The sequence below is a fragment of the Chrysochloris asiatica genome, unplaced genomic scaffold (genome assembly GCF_000296735.1).
Source record: "Chrysochloris asiatica unplaced genomic scaffold, ChrAsi1.0 scaffold00101, whole genome shotgun sequence".
Classification (NCBI taxonomy): Eukaryota; Metazoa; Chordata; class Mammalia; order Afrosoricida; family Chrysochloridae; genus Chrysochloris; species Chrysochloris asiatica.
Genome location: NW_006408619.1, coordinates 7,581,475 through 7,599,383, shown reverse-complemented (window position 1 = coordinate 7,599,383; position 17,909 = coordinate 7,581,475). Strand labels below are relative to the sequence as shown.

At 45.3% G+C, this 17,909-nt stretch overlaps 1 protein-coding gene across 4 annotated transcripts in view; it reads left to right on the top strand.

Annotated features, from left to right (window-relative positions):
- The window catches only part of NTRK3 (neurotrophic tyrosine kinase, receptor, type 3), a 613,206-nt gene that overhangs the window by 335,614 nt on the left and 259,683 nt on the right, over positions 1-17,909 (top strand). For all 4 annotated transcript variants that reach the window (XM_006867120.1, XM_006867119.1, XM_006867118.1 and 1 more), the window contains one exon: positions 12,213-12,401. In XM_006867120.1, coding sequence (XP_006867182.1) covers positions 12,213-12,401 — 189 coding nt within the window. The remainder of the gene's footprint in view (positions 1-12,212; positions 12,402-17,909) is intronic.

Below are 17,909 nucleotides of genomic sequence, written 5' to 3'. Positions count from 1 at the left end.
TGTGTGTGTGTGTGTGTATTTTTGCATGGCATTGTTCTTAAGTGCTGTCTAGTCAGTTCCAACTCATAGTGACCTGGCATAGGGTTTCCAAGGAACAGTTTGAACCATCGACCTTGTGGTTGGAAATCCAATTCTTAGGCTACAGTGCCAAATCAGGACTCTTTTTGGCTTGAGCGTATATTAAAAATACTTGACATCAGCTGCATTTTTGAGAAAATGGATGTTTTGGTGGAAAGAGTAAGAACTTTGGAGACCAATAGTCTTGGATTCAAATACATGCTCCATCACTGCCTAGGTGATTTTTGGAAAATTGATTAAACCTTTGTGAAACTCAAGTTTCTACTCAATCAAATGGGAATAGGAGTGTTTCATAAGGATGAAATGAAATGAAAGCAAAGTCCTTGCCAGTGCATCTGACAAATAACTTGTTGCCATCCAATCACTTCTGACTCATGGCAGCCCCAAGTATGTCAGAGGAGAATTGTGCTCTATCATTTAGCTTTAAATCGGGATTTTCTGTGACTAAGTTTTGAGAAGTAGATCACCAGGCGTTTCTTCCAAGTGACCTCTGGGTAGACGCCAACCGCCAGTCTTTTGGTTCTCAGGCAAGTATGTTAATCATATCCCCATACAGGGAGTTCATCTGGCACGTATCCACTGTCACCAAGTCAATTCTTGTAGCAATCCTATAGGACAGGGTAGATCTGCTCCTCAAGGTTTCTGAGACTGTAAATCCTCGTGGGAACAGACAGTCACGTCTTTCTCCAAAGAGCATCTGATGAGTTTGAACCTGACTTTGTGGCCAGGACCCCAATGCTTAACCCATTAAGCTACCAGGGCTCCTTCATTGGCACGTTGTTGTGCTTAAGTGCTGTGGAGTCAGTTCCAACTCATAGTGTTTCCAAGGAGCGGCTGATGAGTTTGAACTTCTGACTTTGCAGTTCAGTGCATTATCCTACAGCACCACACCAGGACTCCATTTGGCACACATCAATAAATAATTGTTAGTTTATTTTCGCTTCCCTTATCCTCTTGTTATAAACCACAGGGATCCAATATCTTTGAGACTCTTGAGTCACTTTGGGAATTAGGAAGGAAATACTTGTTCAAATTGGCTGGGCAAATGTACTAGTGTTGAGCCAATGACAGGGTCTTCTTAGAGCCAGATGTCTATCAGGGGACTGTTAAAGATCTTTAGTGGGAGAGTTGGAGGAAAAGGGGGATTTTAATGATTGCCTTTGTTATCTAATGCGATTGTAACAGAAATGCCACAAATGAATGAATGGCTTTAACAAACAGAAATGTATTGACTCACAGTTTAGGAGGTTAGAAGTCTGAATTCAGGATGACAGATCTAGGAGAAGGTTTTCTCTGTTTCAGCTCTGGATGAAGATCCTTGTCTCTATCTTTGAGCCTTTGTCGCTGCTGAGCGATCTGTAGGTGGCTCGCTACCTCTCTTTCCTTGCCTCTGCGTCTCTCACTTGCTTGTTTAATCTCTTATCTCTCAAAAGACCACCACTTGTCTGCCAATTTGCCATAGTATGGTGGCTTGTCTGTTGCTGTAACTCTGGAAGCTGTGTCACTGATATTTTATATACCAGAGGGTGACCCATGGTGGACAGGTGTCCACGGAGCTTCCAGACAAAGACAGACTCGGAAGAAGGAGAGGCAGACCATTTCTGAATGGTTTCCCACGGAAAATCTTACAGTAACAACAGCAACAAAAAAAACCGAAAACAAGCATCATATATGAAGAAAGCCAAAGGTCATTAAAAATACAGGAATAAAAGAAAAGGCTAAAATGGAGATCAGAAGAGACTCTTGACACGTCCTCTTGAGCATAGAGAAACTAAAATGACTGTGAGAAGTAACAGCTCCAGAAGACACAATCAAGTATTACAAGGAAATCTACAAAAGACCTGGAGTCAGAAAACCAAATGAAATGAACATGCTCAGTATTTATCAAGCTGACAGAACTGAAGAAAGACATTAAGCCTCTGGTTGCAATACGGAATCATTCTCGGGACAAAATACTGAATGATGCAGGAAGCATCAAAAGAATACACAGAGTCACTGTACCAAAAATAAATGGTCAATGCTCAACCATTTCAAGAAGTAGCATGTGATCAAGAACCAGTGGTACTGAAGGAAGTCCAAGCCATTTATGAAACACAGGACTCCAGAAATTGATGGAATACAAATTCAAATATTTCAACAAACTGATGCAGCTCTGGAGACACTCGATGCCAAGACATTTGGAAGAGAGCTACTTGGCCAATTGATTGGAAAAGATCCATATCTGTGCCCATTCCAAAGAAAAGTGACCCACTAGAATATGGAAATAAACAATATCATTAATATCCCATGCAAGTAAAATTTTGCTGACTATAATTAAAAATCGGTTGTAGCAAGACATCGTACAGGGTGTTGCCAGAAATTCAAGCTGGATTCAGAAGAGCATGTGATCTAGAATTGCTGGTGTTGGATGGATCTTGGCTGAAAGCGACGAATACCAGAAAAATGTTTACTTACACTGTATTAACTATGCAAATGTTTTCTATTGTGTGGATCATAACAAACTATGAATAACATTGGGAAGAATGAGTAGTCCAGAACCCTTACTTGTACTCATGAGGAACCAGTGCAAAGACCAAGAGGCAGTCTTTTGAACAGAATTAGAGGCCACTGGATGGTTTTAACTCAAGTGAGGTGTGCATTTGAGTTGTATCTTTTCACCACGCCGAGCAAATAATCTGAGAAGCTGGATTATATGAAGAAGAACATGGCATCAGGATTGGAGGAAGATTCATTAACAACCTGCAATGTTCAGATGACTCAACCTTGCTTACTGAAAGCAAAGAGGACTTAAAATACTGGTGAAAGTCAAGGACTACAGCCTGTGGTCTGAATTGAACTTCAGTGTAAAGAAAACAAAAATCCTCACCACTGGACCAATTAATAAGTGGAGAAAAGATTGAAGTTGTCAAAGACTTCGTTTGTCCTAAATCCACAATCAACATTCATGGAACAGCAGTAAGGAAATTAAATGATTTGCATTAGGCATATCTGCTACTCAAGACCTCTCTGAAGTGTTAAAGAGCTGTTATAGTACTTTGGAGACTAAAGTGTGCCTCACCCAAACCAGGGTATTTTCAGTCACATGAATGAATGCATATGACAGTTCGACAATGAATAAGGAAGACTGGGAGAGGTGAAAACATTTGACTTTCGATGTTGGTAAAGAATATTGGAAGTTCCATGGATTGCTAGAAGAGCAAACAAACCTGTCCTGGAAGAAATGCAGTCATAATACTCCTGAGAAGTTAGAATGACGAGACTTTGTTTCCCATACTTTGAACATGTTATTTGTTGACCAGGACACCAAGCTTGGTAAAGTGGGGGATCAGCAAAAAAGAGGAAGACCCTTGAAGAGTCAGAATGGCACAGTGGGAGCAGCAGTGTGCTCTGACATAACAACAATTGTGAGGATGGTTCAGAACCGGCCGGCGTTTCATTTTGTTGTACACAGGGTTGTCGTGAGTCAGACCTGACTCGATGACACCTAACAACATTTCAGAATAGACTGAATTGAGACACATCCTACACTAATCCTATCTCATTAACCTCACAAAACAACACATTCCCAAATGGGGTTGTAACCACGGGCATAAGGTTTACAAGGCATAATTCTGTGGAACAGTTTCATCCATTAGAGTTTAAGTAAGACAATGGGGAAATGATTCCAAGGATCTGAAGGCGAGTTAAGGTCTTATGAGGAAGGTCCAGTCCCTGGAGAAGGACATCCTGCTTGGTAAGGTAGAGGGTCAGAAGAACAGAGGAAGCTCCTCAAAGAGATGACCTGACACAGTGGGCTCACACACTGGAATCTTTGTCAGAATGGCTCAGGACCAGGCAGTGTCTTGTTCTTTTGTACACAGAGTTGCTATGAGTTAGACCCAACCTGACGTCCTCTTAACAAGAGCAGGGTCTCACATGGGAGGCCGCTGCTTACCCTCCCTTCATTGAGTGCTACACACTCTTTCCCTTACCCCTTTTTGTACTATGAACTCTGAGGGGAAAAGTGAGGTCACTGCTGTCTGACACGTTTCCTTGGTTGTCACCTGAAGCCTCTGGAGGGTGTGGGTGGATCTGCAAAGTCCTCCTGGCATCTTGCCACTCAGCCAGTGCTCTTACTGAGAACTCCTAGCAGGCAAGGCTAGTCCCTTGGCTTCTGTTCAGAGACGTGACTTTCTCTGAGAACTCCCAAATAGGAATCAAGCAAGGCATTCTTGTATGTCTCCCTTATTGCCGGGGGAAGAAGGGGAAGAGGAAGACACTGAAAGTCAGTTTAAACCATCCTATTGGGCAAGACATTTGTTGGAGCAACCAAGCACCCTAGTTAGACAAGTATTCTTGTGTGGCCTGGTTGGGAGAGCAAGACACACTGCATGTCTGAGCAAAAGAATCAAATAAAGACATAAAGGTAACCATTTGGGAAGCGAAAAATGCAATGTGAGTGTCTGAGCAGACTATCTTCCCTTGAGGGTCTGTCTCAAAAGCTTGAACTTACCACAAAGGTTATAAGAATGTTTGTCTATTTTGCTGTTTATTAGTGCTGCATTAACAATGTAATTGTGTAATTAGGAGTGGATTAGTGACAGGAAGAGGCAGATAGCAGGAACAAGACAGTGTGTGTGTGTGTGTTTGTGTGTGTGTGCGCGCATGCGCTGCTAGCTCGGGACACAGCAGGCTTGACTCACTGTCCTGAACCACCTTGGACCGTAGCAGCTTCCAGAAGATACAAGAGAGCCCCTTGGACAGCTGAGCGTTTCGTGTTTGTTCTGTTACTTGACTCTTCTTTGTTGTCTTAATAAATCCTCTGCCGAGGTTACGAAGGGGAGAATCAATGCTTCTTCCTCCAGGAGGGGCCCTGGTCTGCGAAGGGACCTAAGAAATAGCCAGAAAGGGAAATTGGTTTTTTGAACTATGTGTGTGTGGCGGTGGAGGCTGGGAAGACCTGTCAGGTTCAGAGATGCTGAGCCTCACCGTCCGCAGACATCCTTCTAAGAAAGGTCTTTCTTGCCCCAGTACCAGCGTTAGTCCATGGAGGGGTGGGGTCTCAGGCAGCTTCAGAATCTCCCCTTGCATCTCTTGAGCTGATGGGTCTGTGGGCTCTTATTTTTAGAAATGTGGCATCTGTTTGCCCTATGACCTGTGGCACTGCAGGATAATGCACTGGACCACAAGGTCACCTGGAACCACAAGTTCGGTGGTTTCAGCTCACCAGTCCCTCCTCAGAAACCCTATACAGGATTGCTATGAGTCATGGGAACAGACCCAACAGCACTTAACAATATAACCATTCTATGGGACCCCTAGTAGCACAGTGCTTAAGTGCTTGGCTATTAAACTGAAAGGTTGGCAGGTTGAACCCAGATCTAGGGATCGATCTGCTCCCATAAAATGAGTCTAGGAAACCCATGGGCAGTTCTACGCAGTCATAACTTGTCACCCTGAATCCGAATCTACTTGAAGGCACACAACAGAAACAAGAAAAAAAGTGTGGAAGGGTTTTCTGGGTGGTACAAACAGTCACATGTCAACTAGGAACTGAAAGGTTGGCAGTTTGAATCTACCTAGAGATTCCTTGGAAGAATGGCTTTCAGAAGGTGGCAATCTTAAAAACCGCGTTGAGCAGTTCTGCTCTGCAGAGCCGCACTTGTCATGAGTCGGAATGGATTCTCTAACATCTGAATTTGCTTCGTTTTTAGAGTATTGTAAAGTGGGTGAGAGGGCTGAGGGGGCGTTGGTTAGTGGGCCATAGTGTCAGCTCTCTGAGGGAGTCTAATGAGGTGACTTTATCAGGGTGCTCATTATCAGGGCTCAAGAGGAGCACTAGCAAGTGGGTCTTTGGGACCTGCAATGCAAGGTAGCTGCTCATGAGAAGGCCTGGGTGTCTGAACTGATCTCTGTCCCTTTGGACAAATCGATCTTCTTTCCCCAACAGTCTGCACTTTCAGAGAGGCAATGCTGGGGAACGGTCATGAACTGGGGCCACACCGCCTGGCTTTAGTTCCACAGCTCTACCTCTTTACTAGTTGTGTGTCCATAGGAAGACTGCTGCTCTATGTCTCAACATTCTCATCTGTAAAATGGGCAAAATCGTAAGTCATGGAGTCCTTGTAAAGTTAAAGCTGCATTTATAGAGCTTGTATCATACATAGCTGGTGGTGATGTGCCGTGGAGTCGGTTCCAACTCTTAGCGACCCTGTGCAGGGTTTCCGAGACTGTAAATCTTTACGGGAGCAAAAAGCCTCATCTTTCTCCCTCAGAACCGCTGGTAGTTTCAAACTGCTGACCTTGAGGTTCGCAGCCCGATTCATAACCACTACGCTACCAGAGCTCCTTTGTATCACAGGAAGCACTCTTCAATGAAAATGATGGTGTGATTATTTTTCTTCATCACTCAACTCATTACAATTTGACATCATTCTATGGAGAGACACTGGATGCATTAGAGTTACCTTCTCATTGTCTGTTTTTATTCTTTATCCGGTTTCACCCTCAGTATAAGATGCTCTTGAATTTCTATAAATTTTCCTCCTCTGATTTTTGCTTCTCTACTTTTTTGACTGTTTCCTCGCTTTGTCCTTCTCCTTGCTCCCCTCCGGTTACCCACACTTAAGATGCTGGTGTTCTCCAGGGTTCTGATCCTCAGCTTTATTCTTTTAACCACTATGAGGTTTTCTTGGGTGACTCCCTTCCTTCCCATAACTTGGGAGTGTACGGCGGGACCCTTCTCCCCATGGCTTCTACCCCAGCCCTTTCAGATCCCAGAATAACACAGAGGAATGTTGACGCCATTATAGATAACAGACTCTTAGAGAAAGAAATGGACTGCCCTCTGTTTACTGACTTTACGGGAGTAGATTCAAAGGAAACCCCTTCACAAAAGTTTAAGTCCCAGTGTTAAATTTCTAAATCCCTCCCAACTCAGTGCCTTGTCACTGTGACAACCCACTTCCCATAATGATGAGGACAGAAGAGGTAGAGGGCACCTTCTATTGTTTGGTATTTTTGTCTTCTCCCAGCCCGTGGTCTACAATTATGATAAACCCTGTGTGTACTTGTGTGGATAATTGTGCTGGGACCTGGGTAGGTAATTTGGGGACATTTTTCCATAATTTTTTTATTCTTTTCATTGTTTCTGTTTCTTCTCTTTCTTTCCCTGGAGCTTCTCTTTTAAGTTTTTATTGTGAATTGAGTAATAGTTTACATGGGGGAACATCAGCTTTACACTCATCATTTCATTTCAATGATTACAATCTCCTCCATGCATCATCATTCAACAGTATTTGCTTCCATTCCCTGTGTGGTTTTGTTTTGTTTTGTTTTGTTTTTTTTGGTGGCGGGGATAGACACAAAAACACACAAGAATATATAATCATTTAAATCACAAAAGAGCACATTCTGCAAGCCTGCCTCCTGGCTGCCAGCGCACAGCCTTTCTCTTTCCATGAATCTAGATTCCTCAGCTGCTCCCTTTCTCCGTGTCCTCATCTCTGCCTCCATATCTGGTGTCGCTGCTTCTCTGGATAGGGTCCCACATTCCACTCATGCTCTTTTCCCTTGATGGTCTCAGGGTCCTCTGTTCCTGAAATGTAAGATTAACTACCTGGAGCTTCTTTTAATCAGTGTTGGGTCTCTGGATTAAGTCTTTATCTGTTTTTTTTTTTTTTTTTTCTTATGTTTTCTTTGCTCTTTGCCACCTGCTTCATTTTTGTTTGACTTTCTGGAAAACTGCTTGACTTTATTGTCTGCTTCCCATTTTACTTTTAAAATTGGGTTCTTGTGGGTTTTTAGGCCCCAGTGACTCTTTCTTTACTTCCTAATTGTTCATGTTTTAAGTGTCATGTGGTTTCCGGGATGCAGTGCCATTGTTATCTCTCTAAGGATATTGTTGTTGGTAAGTTACAGGGAGGCAGTTCCAACTCACAGAGCCCCTGTGTAAGGTTTTCGAGGAGCAGCTGGTGGGTTTGAACTGATAACTTTTCAGTTAGTATTCCAGTGTTTATGCTACATTGCCACCCAAAGCTCTCTTCTGTCTGCCTCGCCTCTGATTCTTGCAGGCTCCTGACTTTCTGCTGGTCTTGCACACTCTTTTATGCTGAGAGTGTCTGCTGATCCTTGACTATTCCTTCTTAGTTAGAGCTTGAGCTGAGGGAAGTGATTAAGATCTGCTTTGTGTGTGCTTGATGGGACTTGTCACCTGACAGGCTTCCCTGGGGCATCATCACAGTGTGAACTTGTCTTTTCATGGGGAGACTCCCAAATGTCAATATCAAAAGACTGTTATTGTCTCCAGAGACAGTGTTCTCTCCTCTCAGGCACAAGGCAGATGTGAGGCCAGGAAAGGACATGGTAGGGTTAGCAGGATTATGTCTGGTTTCCAACAGTTCAGGAACAGGAAGAAGGAGCTGAGCTTCGTGCTTCACCGAGCCCTCCCCTGGTCCTTTCAGGGCTAATTTCTAGTGCCATAAACCGCCAGGGAGTCCTGGTGTGGCGCTGCGGTTAATGCTCTGGACTGCAAAGTCGGTGTGAACTGCAAGGTCGGTTCAAGCTCACCACCCATTCCTCAGAAACCCTTTACAGGGTCACTATGGGTCAGAACTGACTCGATGGCACAGAACAACAAGAACAGTAATAAACCACTAGACCGTGAAGGAATGAACAAGGCTGTGGCTTGGGTACCTCTTTCTAGCCCTGAGATCCTTCCTGCTTCCCACTCCTCCACCTTCTTGAGTCTCCAGTTCCTTCAGAGGCTAAACTCCTCAGCACAAGCGGCGGTGGTGGTATGCAGTAGTCAGTTCCGACTCATAGCGACCCTGTATAGGGTTTCTGAGGCTGGGGCTCTTTACAGGAGCAGAACGCTTCATCTTTCTCCTGTAAATATCCCTCTATTGTCTGGGAATGGGTCCCCCAGCTGACACTTAACCAATGGTTAAGACCTCACCTAAGGAGCTCTGGTAGCGTAGAGGTTACGAATCGGGCTGCCAACCTTAAGGTCAGCGGTTCGAAACTACCAGCTGCTTCGCAGGAGAAAGATCAGGCTTTCTACTCCCGTAAGGATTTACACCCTCGGAAACCCTGTACAGGGTCGCTATGGGTCGAAACCGACTCGATGGCACTTAACAACAACAACAACAACATTAACCAAAAGGTTGTCTGTTCAAACCCACCCAGAGTGCTACAGGAGACAGACTTGGCAGTCTCCTTTTACAAGGCCACGGCCCCGAGAACCCATTGGAGCAACTCTGCTTCACTGGACGGCATCTAGTGTTCAACCATCTCAGTGGCTGCCCCCTCCTCCACTTTGTAGACCAGCTTTCATTCCACAATTCTTCTTTTCCCAAATGTTGAAATAGCTCATTTACTATTATCTTCTCTTTGTGCAGAGATATGTCTTTAACTCCTTTGTATTTTAGCGGCTTTGGGGAGAGAAGGAAAGACCAGTGCTTAGCCATCCTGGCTTAACTGTAAGTCACTGTGAAGTTTTTCAGAAAGTTCACACAATGCTTTAAGGAACTGGCTCCCATTTTGTAAGATGATTGTGAATATGGGGACCACCACTTAGTGCGATTTTAATACATGGTCTCCACACAAAGTCAGACATCTGTCATGGATTAGAATAAGCCCGTCTGTGCTGACGGAGTAGAATCCAGGGCTCTTCATTTGCATTTTCCACTCTCTCTTTTAGTTCTGCCTCATTGGTCCTTCACCTTGCTATTTGATGAGAAATATTCCCTCCATAAACTTGAGAAAAAGATGTAATAGATTTCTGCAGTGGAAATATTGTTCAAGCCGAAAAACCCATTCACAGCAGGCTCTCTGTCTGGGGACCCTGTGTCTAGCAAAGCAGCCGTTTAAAGCCCCCGTTCTGTGAAGTCACGGCCGTTCACAGGGGCTTTATTTGTGTGGGGGGCCCACTGCTAGACAGACTCCCTGTTCTACGAAGACTGTAGCATTAATTAGCTTTGTCAGCTTGAGTTTTAAATAACTTTATTTCCTGGGCTGCTTCTTTGGGTTCGGAAGGGCGGATGTTGGGCAGATGAAGGCAAAAGTGAAGCTTCTCTGAAGCCATTAGGGAAATGCGGATCTTTCAAGGACGACTAAACTGGTCCAGCTGTTGCTAGGCTAATAGCTGTTGTTGTTGTTATGTGCCGTCGATTCAGTTCTGACCCATAGCAACACTGTATAGGGTTTCCAAGGAGCGACTGGTGAGTTTGAACTACCGACCTTGCGGTTCAAACTATCTTTATAGTCCAGTGCATTAACGTGCAGCGCCACACCAGGAGTCCAGGCTAGCAGTACTGGTGCTTCCTAATTGTTGTGTTGTCTTCTGAGGCACCTGCTCAGGGTAGCTCCAGTCTTGGTGGAACTGGTTGTGTTCTGACTCGTAGTGACCTGGTATAGGGTTTCTGAGGCTGTAAATCTTTATGGGAGCTGAAAGCCTCATCTTTCTCCTGAAGACTGGCTGGTAGATTCGAACTGCTGACCTTGCAGTTAGCAGTTTACAACAGAAGAACCCTGATGTGGCACAGTGGGATAAAGCAGTGAACTGCAAGGTCGGTTTGAACCACAAGGTTGGCGGTTCAAACTCACCTTAGAGAAGGTCTCTATGAGATGTAACCTACTTGATGGTACTTAACAACTACAACAAAACACTACCAGAGGTCACAGCGACCTCATGTATAACAAAGGAAACACTGCCCGATCCTGTGCCAACCTCACAATCATTGCCACACTTGAGCCCATTGCTTCTGCCACTGTGTCCGTCCATCTTGTTAGGGGTCTTTCTCTTTTTTGCTGACCTTCCATTTTACCAAGCGTGATGTCCTTCTCCAAGGACCGGTCCCTCCTGATACTATGTCCAAAGTATGAGAGATGAAGTTTGGCCACCCTGACTTCTAAGGAGCATTCTGGCTGTACTTCTTCTAACCGAAATCTGTTTGTTCTTTTGGCAGTCCATGGTACTTTTAGTATTCTCCTCCAATACCATAACTCAAATGCATCGATTCTTCTACACTCTTCCTTATTTGCTGTCTAGCTGACACATACATATAAGATTATTGAATATACCATGACTTCTGTCAGGCACATCTTAGTCCTCAAAACGACACCTTTGCTCTTCAGCACTTAAGAGCTCTTGTGCAGCAGATTTCCCTAATGCAATATACGGAGCGTGATTTCTTAACTGTTGTTTCCATGAGTATTGGTGGCTGACATGAGCAAAATGCTTTGACAACTTCCATCTTTTCTCCATTTGTCTTGATGTTATTTATTGGTCCAGTGGTGAGGATTTTTGTTTACATTGAGGTGCAACCCATACCCGAAGGCTGTGGTCTTTGATCTTCATCAGTAAGTATTTTAAGTGTTGTTTGCTTTCAGCAAGCAAAATTGTATCATCTGCATATCGTTAATGAGTCTTTTTCCAATCCTGATGCCATGTTTTTCTTCGTGTAATCCAGCTTCTTGGATTATTTGCTCAGCAAATAATTGCTTAGGATGGGCTTATCTCCCTGTGGACAGGGTTAGCAGCAGAATGCAGAGGAAGCTATATCTGTATCGCTCTCATCTCAGAATCTCACACTGTTAAGACTTTCAGCCTCTGAGACCCTAACACGGTTTCTTAATCATAGATTTGATCCGTGGTTGCTACAGAAGCCACGTCATTTATTTAAAAGTTGTATTATTTTGAACTAATAACTCATATCCTAGTCATTTGGATTTATTATTTGATTTTGCAGCTATTTACGTGTTTGGATGGGCTGAGGGTTCTCTCTCTCTCAAGGAAGAGAGAGTCCATAAAGCTATTGACTACTACCTGAAAGACTGGTGGTTTGAACCCCCACCCCAGAGATGCCTCAGAAGAAAAGCCTGAGAGTTTGCTTGCCCAAGGTCACACCATGAAAACTCTGTGGAGCACAGTTCTACTCTGAACCGTTGGAATTGACTTGATGGACTTTGGTTGAGTTTTCTTTGTCTTTTTTTGGTTTAATCTCTGACTTCAGCATTCAGAACCTTTGGAGAACACCTTTCCAATGGATTTTGCTCGTGTGGACAATCCGGAGGCCTTCACGTCTGTGGGTTGGGGTCTGAGCTGGCTGGATGAGGCGTCTTCATCCATTTCTGTGTCTGTGTGGTGTTTGCAGGTCCCGTGGCTGTCATCAGTGGTGAGGAAGACTCTGCCAGCCCACTGCACCACATCAACCACGGCATCACCACACCCTCGTCGCTGGACGCTGGACCGGACACGGTAGTAATCGGCATGACTCGCATCCCGGTCATTGAGAATCCCCAGTACTTTCGTCAGGGACACAACTGCCACAAGCCAGACACATGTGAGTACTGGAATGTAATGTTGTCCCTTCTGGGGAGGGGAGGCAACAGGCCAGCTAGCTGGGACTCTCATACCTTCTGGGATGACCTACCACCTGCCAATTTCCCACTTTCTAACAGACCCTTCTATTTGTCATAAAACTGGAAGACTAGTCTGGGGGGATCTCCACTGAGGTAAAGTCAGCTGGGAAAGGAAGTCTCCAGGCCTGGATCTGGTTCCCTCTTTTCTTCACCTGGGATCAGTCGGACCCTGAGTAGAGAGTTGAAGGCAGGGGGAAGCCTGGAGGCAGGAGGCCCCCTTCCTATGGAGAGGTAATACCAATAAGTGCACAACCAAGAATAGTTTCTCTGTGAGACTGGTGTACAGAACCCCTGCCCATGCCTCCACACCAGGGAAGGGAATAAAGGGCGGTGAGGGCCGTTCAAATGGAAACATCTCTCTAGCTGCCCCTCCAGTGCCCCGAAGCATGCTCATTCTAAGAAATAGATCCCCGCCCAAGTGCTAGAACCCTCTCCTCCTACTGATGATGTCTCACTTCAGATCAGAACTCAGAAAACGAATTTCCCCCTCATCTCTTATCTCCTGTGGGTTCTAGCCCCCCACTCTTGACTTGATACCTCAGCTTTGCCCCATCCTTTCTAAGCCCCTAGACCCTCTGGCCTAGTTCTTCATCCAGGAGGTCTTCCTCCTACCCTGTCTGCAGGTTCAATGTAGGCCCAACAATGACAATATATGCCCCTTCTCTACCTACTGCTCTTGCTCCCGAGAAGATGTCAGCTGCTTCTGGGGAGACCCTGGAGACCCCCGGAGAGTAGGGACGCCAGTGACTCCCTGAGAGCTTGCGAGACTGCAGGGATTGGCTAGTCTGAGATCTCCTCTTCAGGCAGGAAGCAACCCTGAGATTCTAGAGACTGGGCGTCCTCATCTCTGACCCAGATGCCACACCAGAAGGTTCTCTTCATCTTTCAGTTGGTTCCCTGGCAGGGCTAGAAGTGTATTCTGGTCTTGCTCCTGTCATGGCCAAGTATATTCCTTGTAGCCCATAGAACTGTGCTGTTCCCCAGGCACGTCTCAGAGCAGAGAGGCCATCTGGCTGCCTCACCAGCCTTTGCTTTAGTTTTTCTGAATCTGGGTTTCAGCGAGGAGGTTGCCACAGTTCCAGAGACTGGACTTAGTTTAGCATCAGATCAGTAGTTGTCTACCAAACTTGGAGCTATTCCAGAGTCTGTCTCCATTAGAGGAAGGATATTTGGCTCTGAACCAGGGCTGAACAACAGGGAAAAGTATATGGGAATTCAGAACAGTGGGAACCATGGTGCAAAGAAAGGTTCTATGCTGGCTACAAATGGTGCCTAAGATCAGATCTGCTCCTGGAATGGGCCAGGTATGTTGTTATTAAGTGCTGTTGAGTTGGTTCCAACTCTTAGTGACTCTGTATAGGGTTTCCAAGGAGCAGCCTGTGGGTTTGAAGCAACAACCTTGTGGTTAGCAGTCCAGTGTTTATCCTACAGTGCCACACTAGGACTCTGGGCCAGGTATGTTGTGAACTGCCATTGAGTTGGATCTGACTCATAGCGACCTTGTCTAGGATCTCTGAGGAGTCGCTGATTGGTTTGAATTGCGATCTAGTACGTATCCACCAACACCACATTAGGATTCCTGGCTCAGATATAGTTGGAAGAAAAGCCCTCTATGATGGTATCAGGGTTATGAGTTTTGGTCCAGAGTTGATGGTACTGAGTTTTTGAAGGAGCTGTTGACACTTCAACAGAGAGATTTAGCTGTTGCTGCATTGACTATATTCTTTTTAGTAAATATAATCTGAGAATTAATCTCAGAGTCATATGTGTGCTGGCTTAAGCTCCTGATACCTGAAACAGGTAATTGGCACAGTTGTCAAATGGGATAGAACTAGTATATAACGTGTCATGCTCAAGTCAACTCTGATTTGTAGCACTGCCCTGTAGGGTCTCCTGGGGTGACTCTGTATGACAGGCAGTGGACTGCTAGCCTCAAGGTCAACCATTCAAACTCACCAGCTGCTCCTTGGAAACCCTATATGGGGTGGCTGTGAGTTAGATTCGCTCAACAGCATTTAACAACTACCACAACAATAATCCTTAGGAAGAAGAGTTCTACTGGTCTAAATGGTTTAAGTGTTGGGTTGCTAACTGCAAGGTTGACAGTTCAAGCCCAGCAACTGATCCTTGGGAGTATGATGAGGCTGTTTGCTGCTGTAGAGTTACAGAATCTTGAAGGAACCGCTCTCCTGTATCCTACAGGGTTGTTGTGGGTGGGAATCAATGGTAGTGGGGTTTTTCGATAATCTTTATGGAAACAGATCGTCACATCTTTCTACCATTGAAAGGTTGCAGGGTTTGAAGCACTGATCTTTTGGTTAGCAGGCAAGCACTTAACCACCACACTCTATATCTAGGAAGGGGATTTCCTTGAACCATGAGAATGAGTGTCCTGAGTGAGTGTCACACACCTGGAGAAAATACCTTTCTTCTAGAAGCTTCTGGTTTTATGATACAAAATGATCCTGCTAAGATTCCAGGTAGTGATTCTGTGCAAATAGGGAGGGGTTGGTAAAGATGGCAGGGAAGTAGATGTATCGGCAAAGAAGTTATCGAATGAAAGGGAGCAAAAATGCCTTAGCAGAACAGCCATGAGATGGTTCCAATTGTCAGCACCCTCTGATATTAGAGAAAGGTTCCTTTTCAGTGAAGCGGTGCATTTGATCCTGCCACTAGACAGCGGATTGCTTTTGAAACAATTGTTTTCAGAAAACGTGTGCAGAGCTACAAAGAATATATAGGAACCTCGTAAGCAGCTTGAGCTAATTCTCCATCTGCAAATCCTCAGCTGAGTTGCAAGGATGAGGAGCAGGAGGACCACCCAGCCCTCTGTGAAGATGAACCTTCCAGAGGGCAGCAAGGGTTCTGATAAGAAAAGCTTGATCAGTCTGGGGAACTGGCTCCAAGAGGCATCCCACGCCATGAGACATTCTCATAAACAATTAAAACCACATGCTTCTTGGGAGATAAAAATGCAGACATTATTGATTGTATTGCCAACAAGACTGGACTCACTATTTTGCATGGGGGGAGGAGAGCAGTAAACAGTGGGATTGAGAGAGGAAAACTGGTCTTATTTGTGGATCCCTCGGGGCTCTCCCTGTCGGACGTCCTTCCTCATCCCATTGTTAAGTTTGTGATGTGGGAAGACGTTGCTGGAGTGTAATGCTACCCGACTTCAGACATTTCCCCACCTCCTCCCCTAAGCCCCACAATGATGGATTTTAGTACCAAAACACCTCTTTCACTTTACACATGTGTTCATCATAACTGGTGGGACCTTTCTGACCGAGAGAATAGGATGTTGCTCTTCTGCTTGTTTCCCACTTTCTATATGGCTTCAGTCTGGCACTTGGCATTTTTCATTGCATGTCGGGCCTACAAGGATATTTCAAGATTATGCAGTTCCATCCCTTCTCAGATGCTCTCCTCCCTTCCTGGACATTCCCAACAAGTGCTCTGCATGTGACCTTGTCTGCATTCAGAGTGTGTTAAGCTTTTCTGGAACTTCTGGGAGAGCTGGATAAAGATGCTCCTATATAGCGTAGTAGTTATGAATCGGGCTATGAACCGCAAGGTCAGCAGTTCGAAACTGCTAGCTGTTCCATAGAAGAAAGATGAGGCTTTCTGCTCCCGTAAAGATTTACAGCCTTGGAAACCCTGTACAGGGTCGCTATGGGTCGGAATCGACTCCACGGCACATAACAACAACAACAACAATTTGGCAATGGAGCTTGAATTAGCGACCTAACAAGAACCCCCTCAGTATTTATTTACAGCCCCCTGGTTCTCAATAGCAACAGGAAATGGATACAGAAACCAGTATCGCCTAGTGGAGGGTCCTAGGTATGAGACTAGGTCCTATAGAATGAGACATGAAGGGGCTAGGCTAGATGGGTCATTGGGGGAGAAGTTAAAAGGTATTTGTAGCAATGTGGGGACTTTGGTTACCTTGGTTACTTGTATGACAGTGTAGAACTTCAGTTTGTTCCCTTGCTGGGGCTGGATTGCTTGCGTGCTCCTGTCTTAGGAATCACTCTTTGCCCTTGCTTATAAAGCCCCCTGGAAGGGTCCTCTGCTCTCTTGAAGGCCCTGGGATTTTCTGTTCAACTCCTTTTCCAAAACTGATACATAGAGGATAACTCTGCTCTCTGTTGGGGAGGTGTAGGCCATCTGAGTGAAGACACCTTTGCTTTCCTCCTTCTCCAAGTCAGGGTGTCAGCCTTTGTTCACAGGCCATCTCTGTCTTAGAAGCCAGGTCCTCCCACCTCCCCATCCTTCCATCCCTCTGCCCACGGGCCTGCAAACAGAATAGTGTCCCTCTCCCCTTCCCCATGAGATATTCTTCTTGATCATTGCCAAACCATTTGACATCCTCTGTCCTGTACAGGTCCACTTTTGTGTCCATTCCCCAGAAACCCCTGAGTGCTCCACCCTTGATGTTTTGGCAGGACTCACGTGCCCCCTTGAGTCTTCTCCTTTCCTTAGCCTGAGAGTCACTAACTCTATGCTGATTGTTCACACCATCATGTATTCAGTGAATATTTACTGGGGGCTTGTGTCAGGCTTTCTGCTTGGTTTCAGAAATAACTAGGAAAAGCACCAATGAGGGACACCATCCCTCACCTCCTGGGTGTGCTGCTGACCAGAGCTGGTCTCCAGGGAGGAAGAGTGTGCTCTTACCTCCAGGAGGAGACTTGTGCTTCCAACTCTGAACTGTTTTGCTGATGCCTCACCAACATTTACCCCTATGTTCTTCTCCCTTGATTTCTAATCCCACCCCTCCAACAGATAGGTAGTTCCTGTTTGAACTACCCATCTCCCCTTCCCACAGACCTCCCGTGTTCTCTTCTTCCTTTCTATACCTTCTTCTTTATACGCCTCGTTCCTTTCCAACATCTTGTCCATTCTTCCCAACTCTAGGCCACCCCAAGGTGACCGTCCCTCCTTGGAGCTCCTGGTTTATAGAAAAAGCCCTCTCCTTGACTTGAGTCAAATTCTAGATCATCCTGTCATTTCTCACATGTGTGCCCAGATTTCCACATCTGACTTTGAGTTCATTCCAAGAAACAGTTTTGAGGTGTCATAATTCTTTATCTCCTATAAGAAACACACCATGGGGCTAGGGTCTAGAAAAGGCTTGTTGTTGTTGTTGTTAGATGCCATCGAGTAGGAACCAACTCATAGCAACCTTATGCCCAGCAGAACGAAACAATGTCCAATCCTGGGCCAACCTCACTACTGTCGCCACACTTGAGTCCATCTTGTTGAGGGTCTTCCTCTTTCTCTCTGAACCTCCATCTTACCAAACATAGTATCCTTCTCCAGTAACTGTTCCCTCCTGACAATATGTCCAAAGTATGACAAAGTTTGGCCATCTTGACCTCTAAGGAGCACTCTGGCTGCACTTCTTCCAAAACAGATCTATT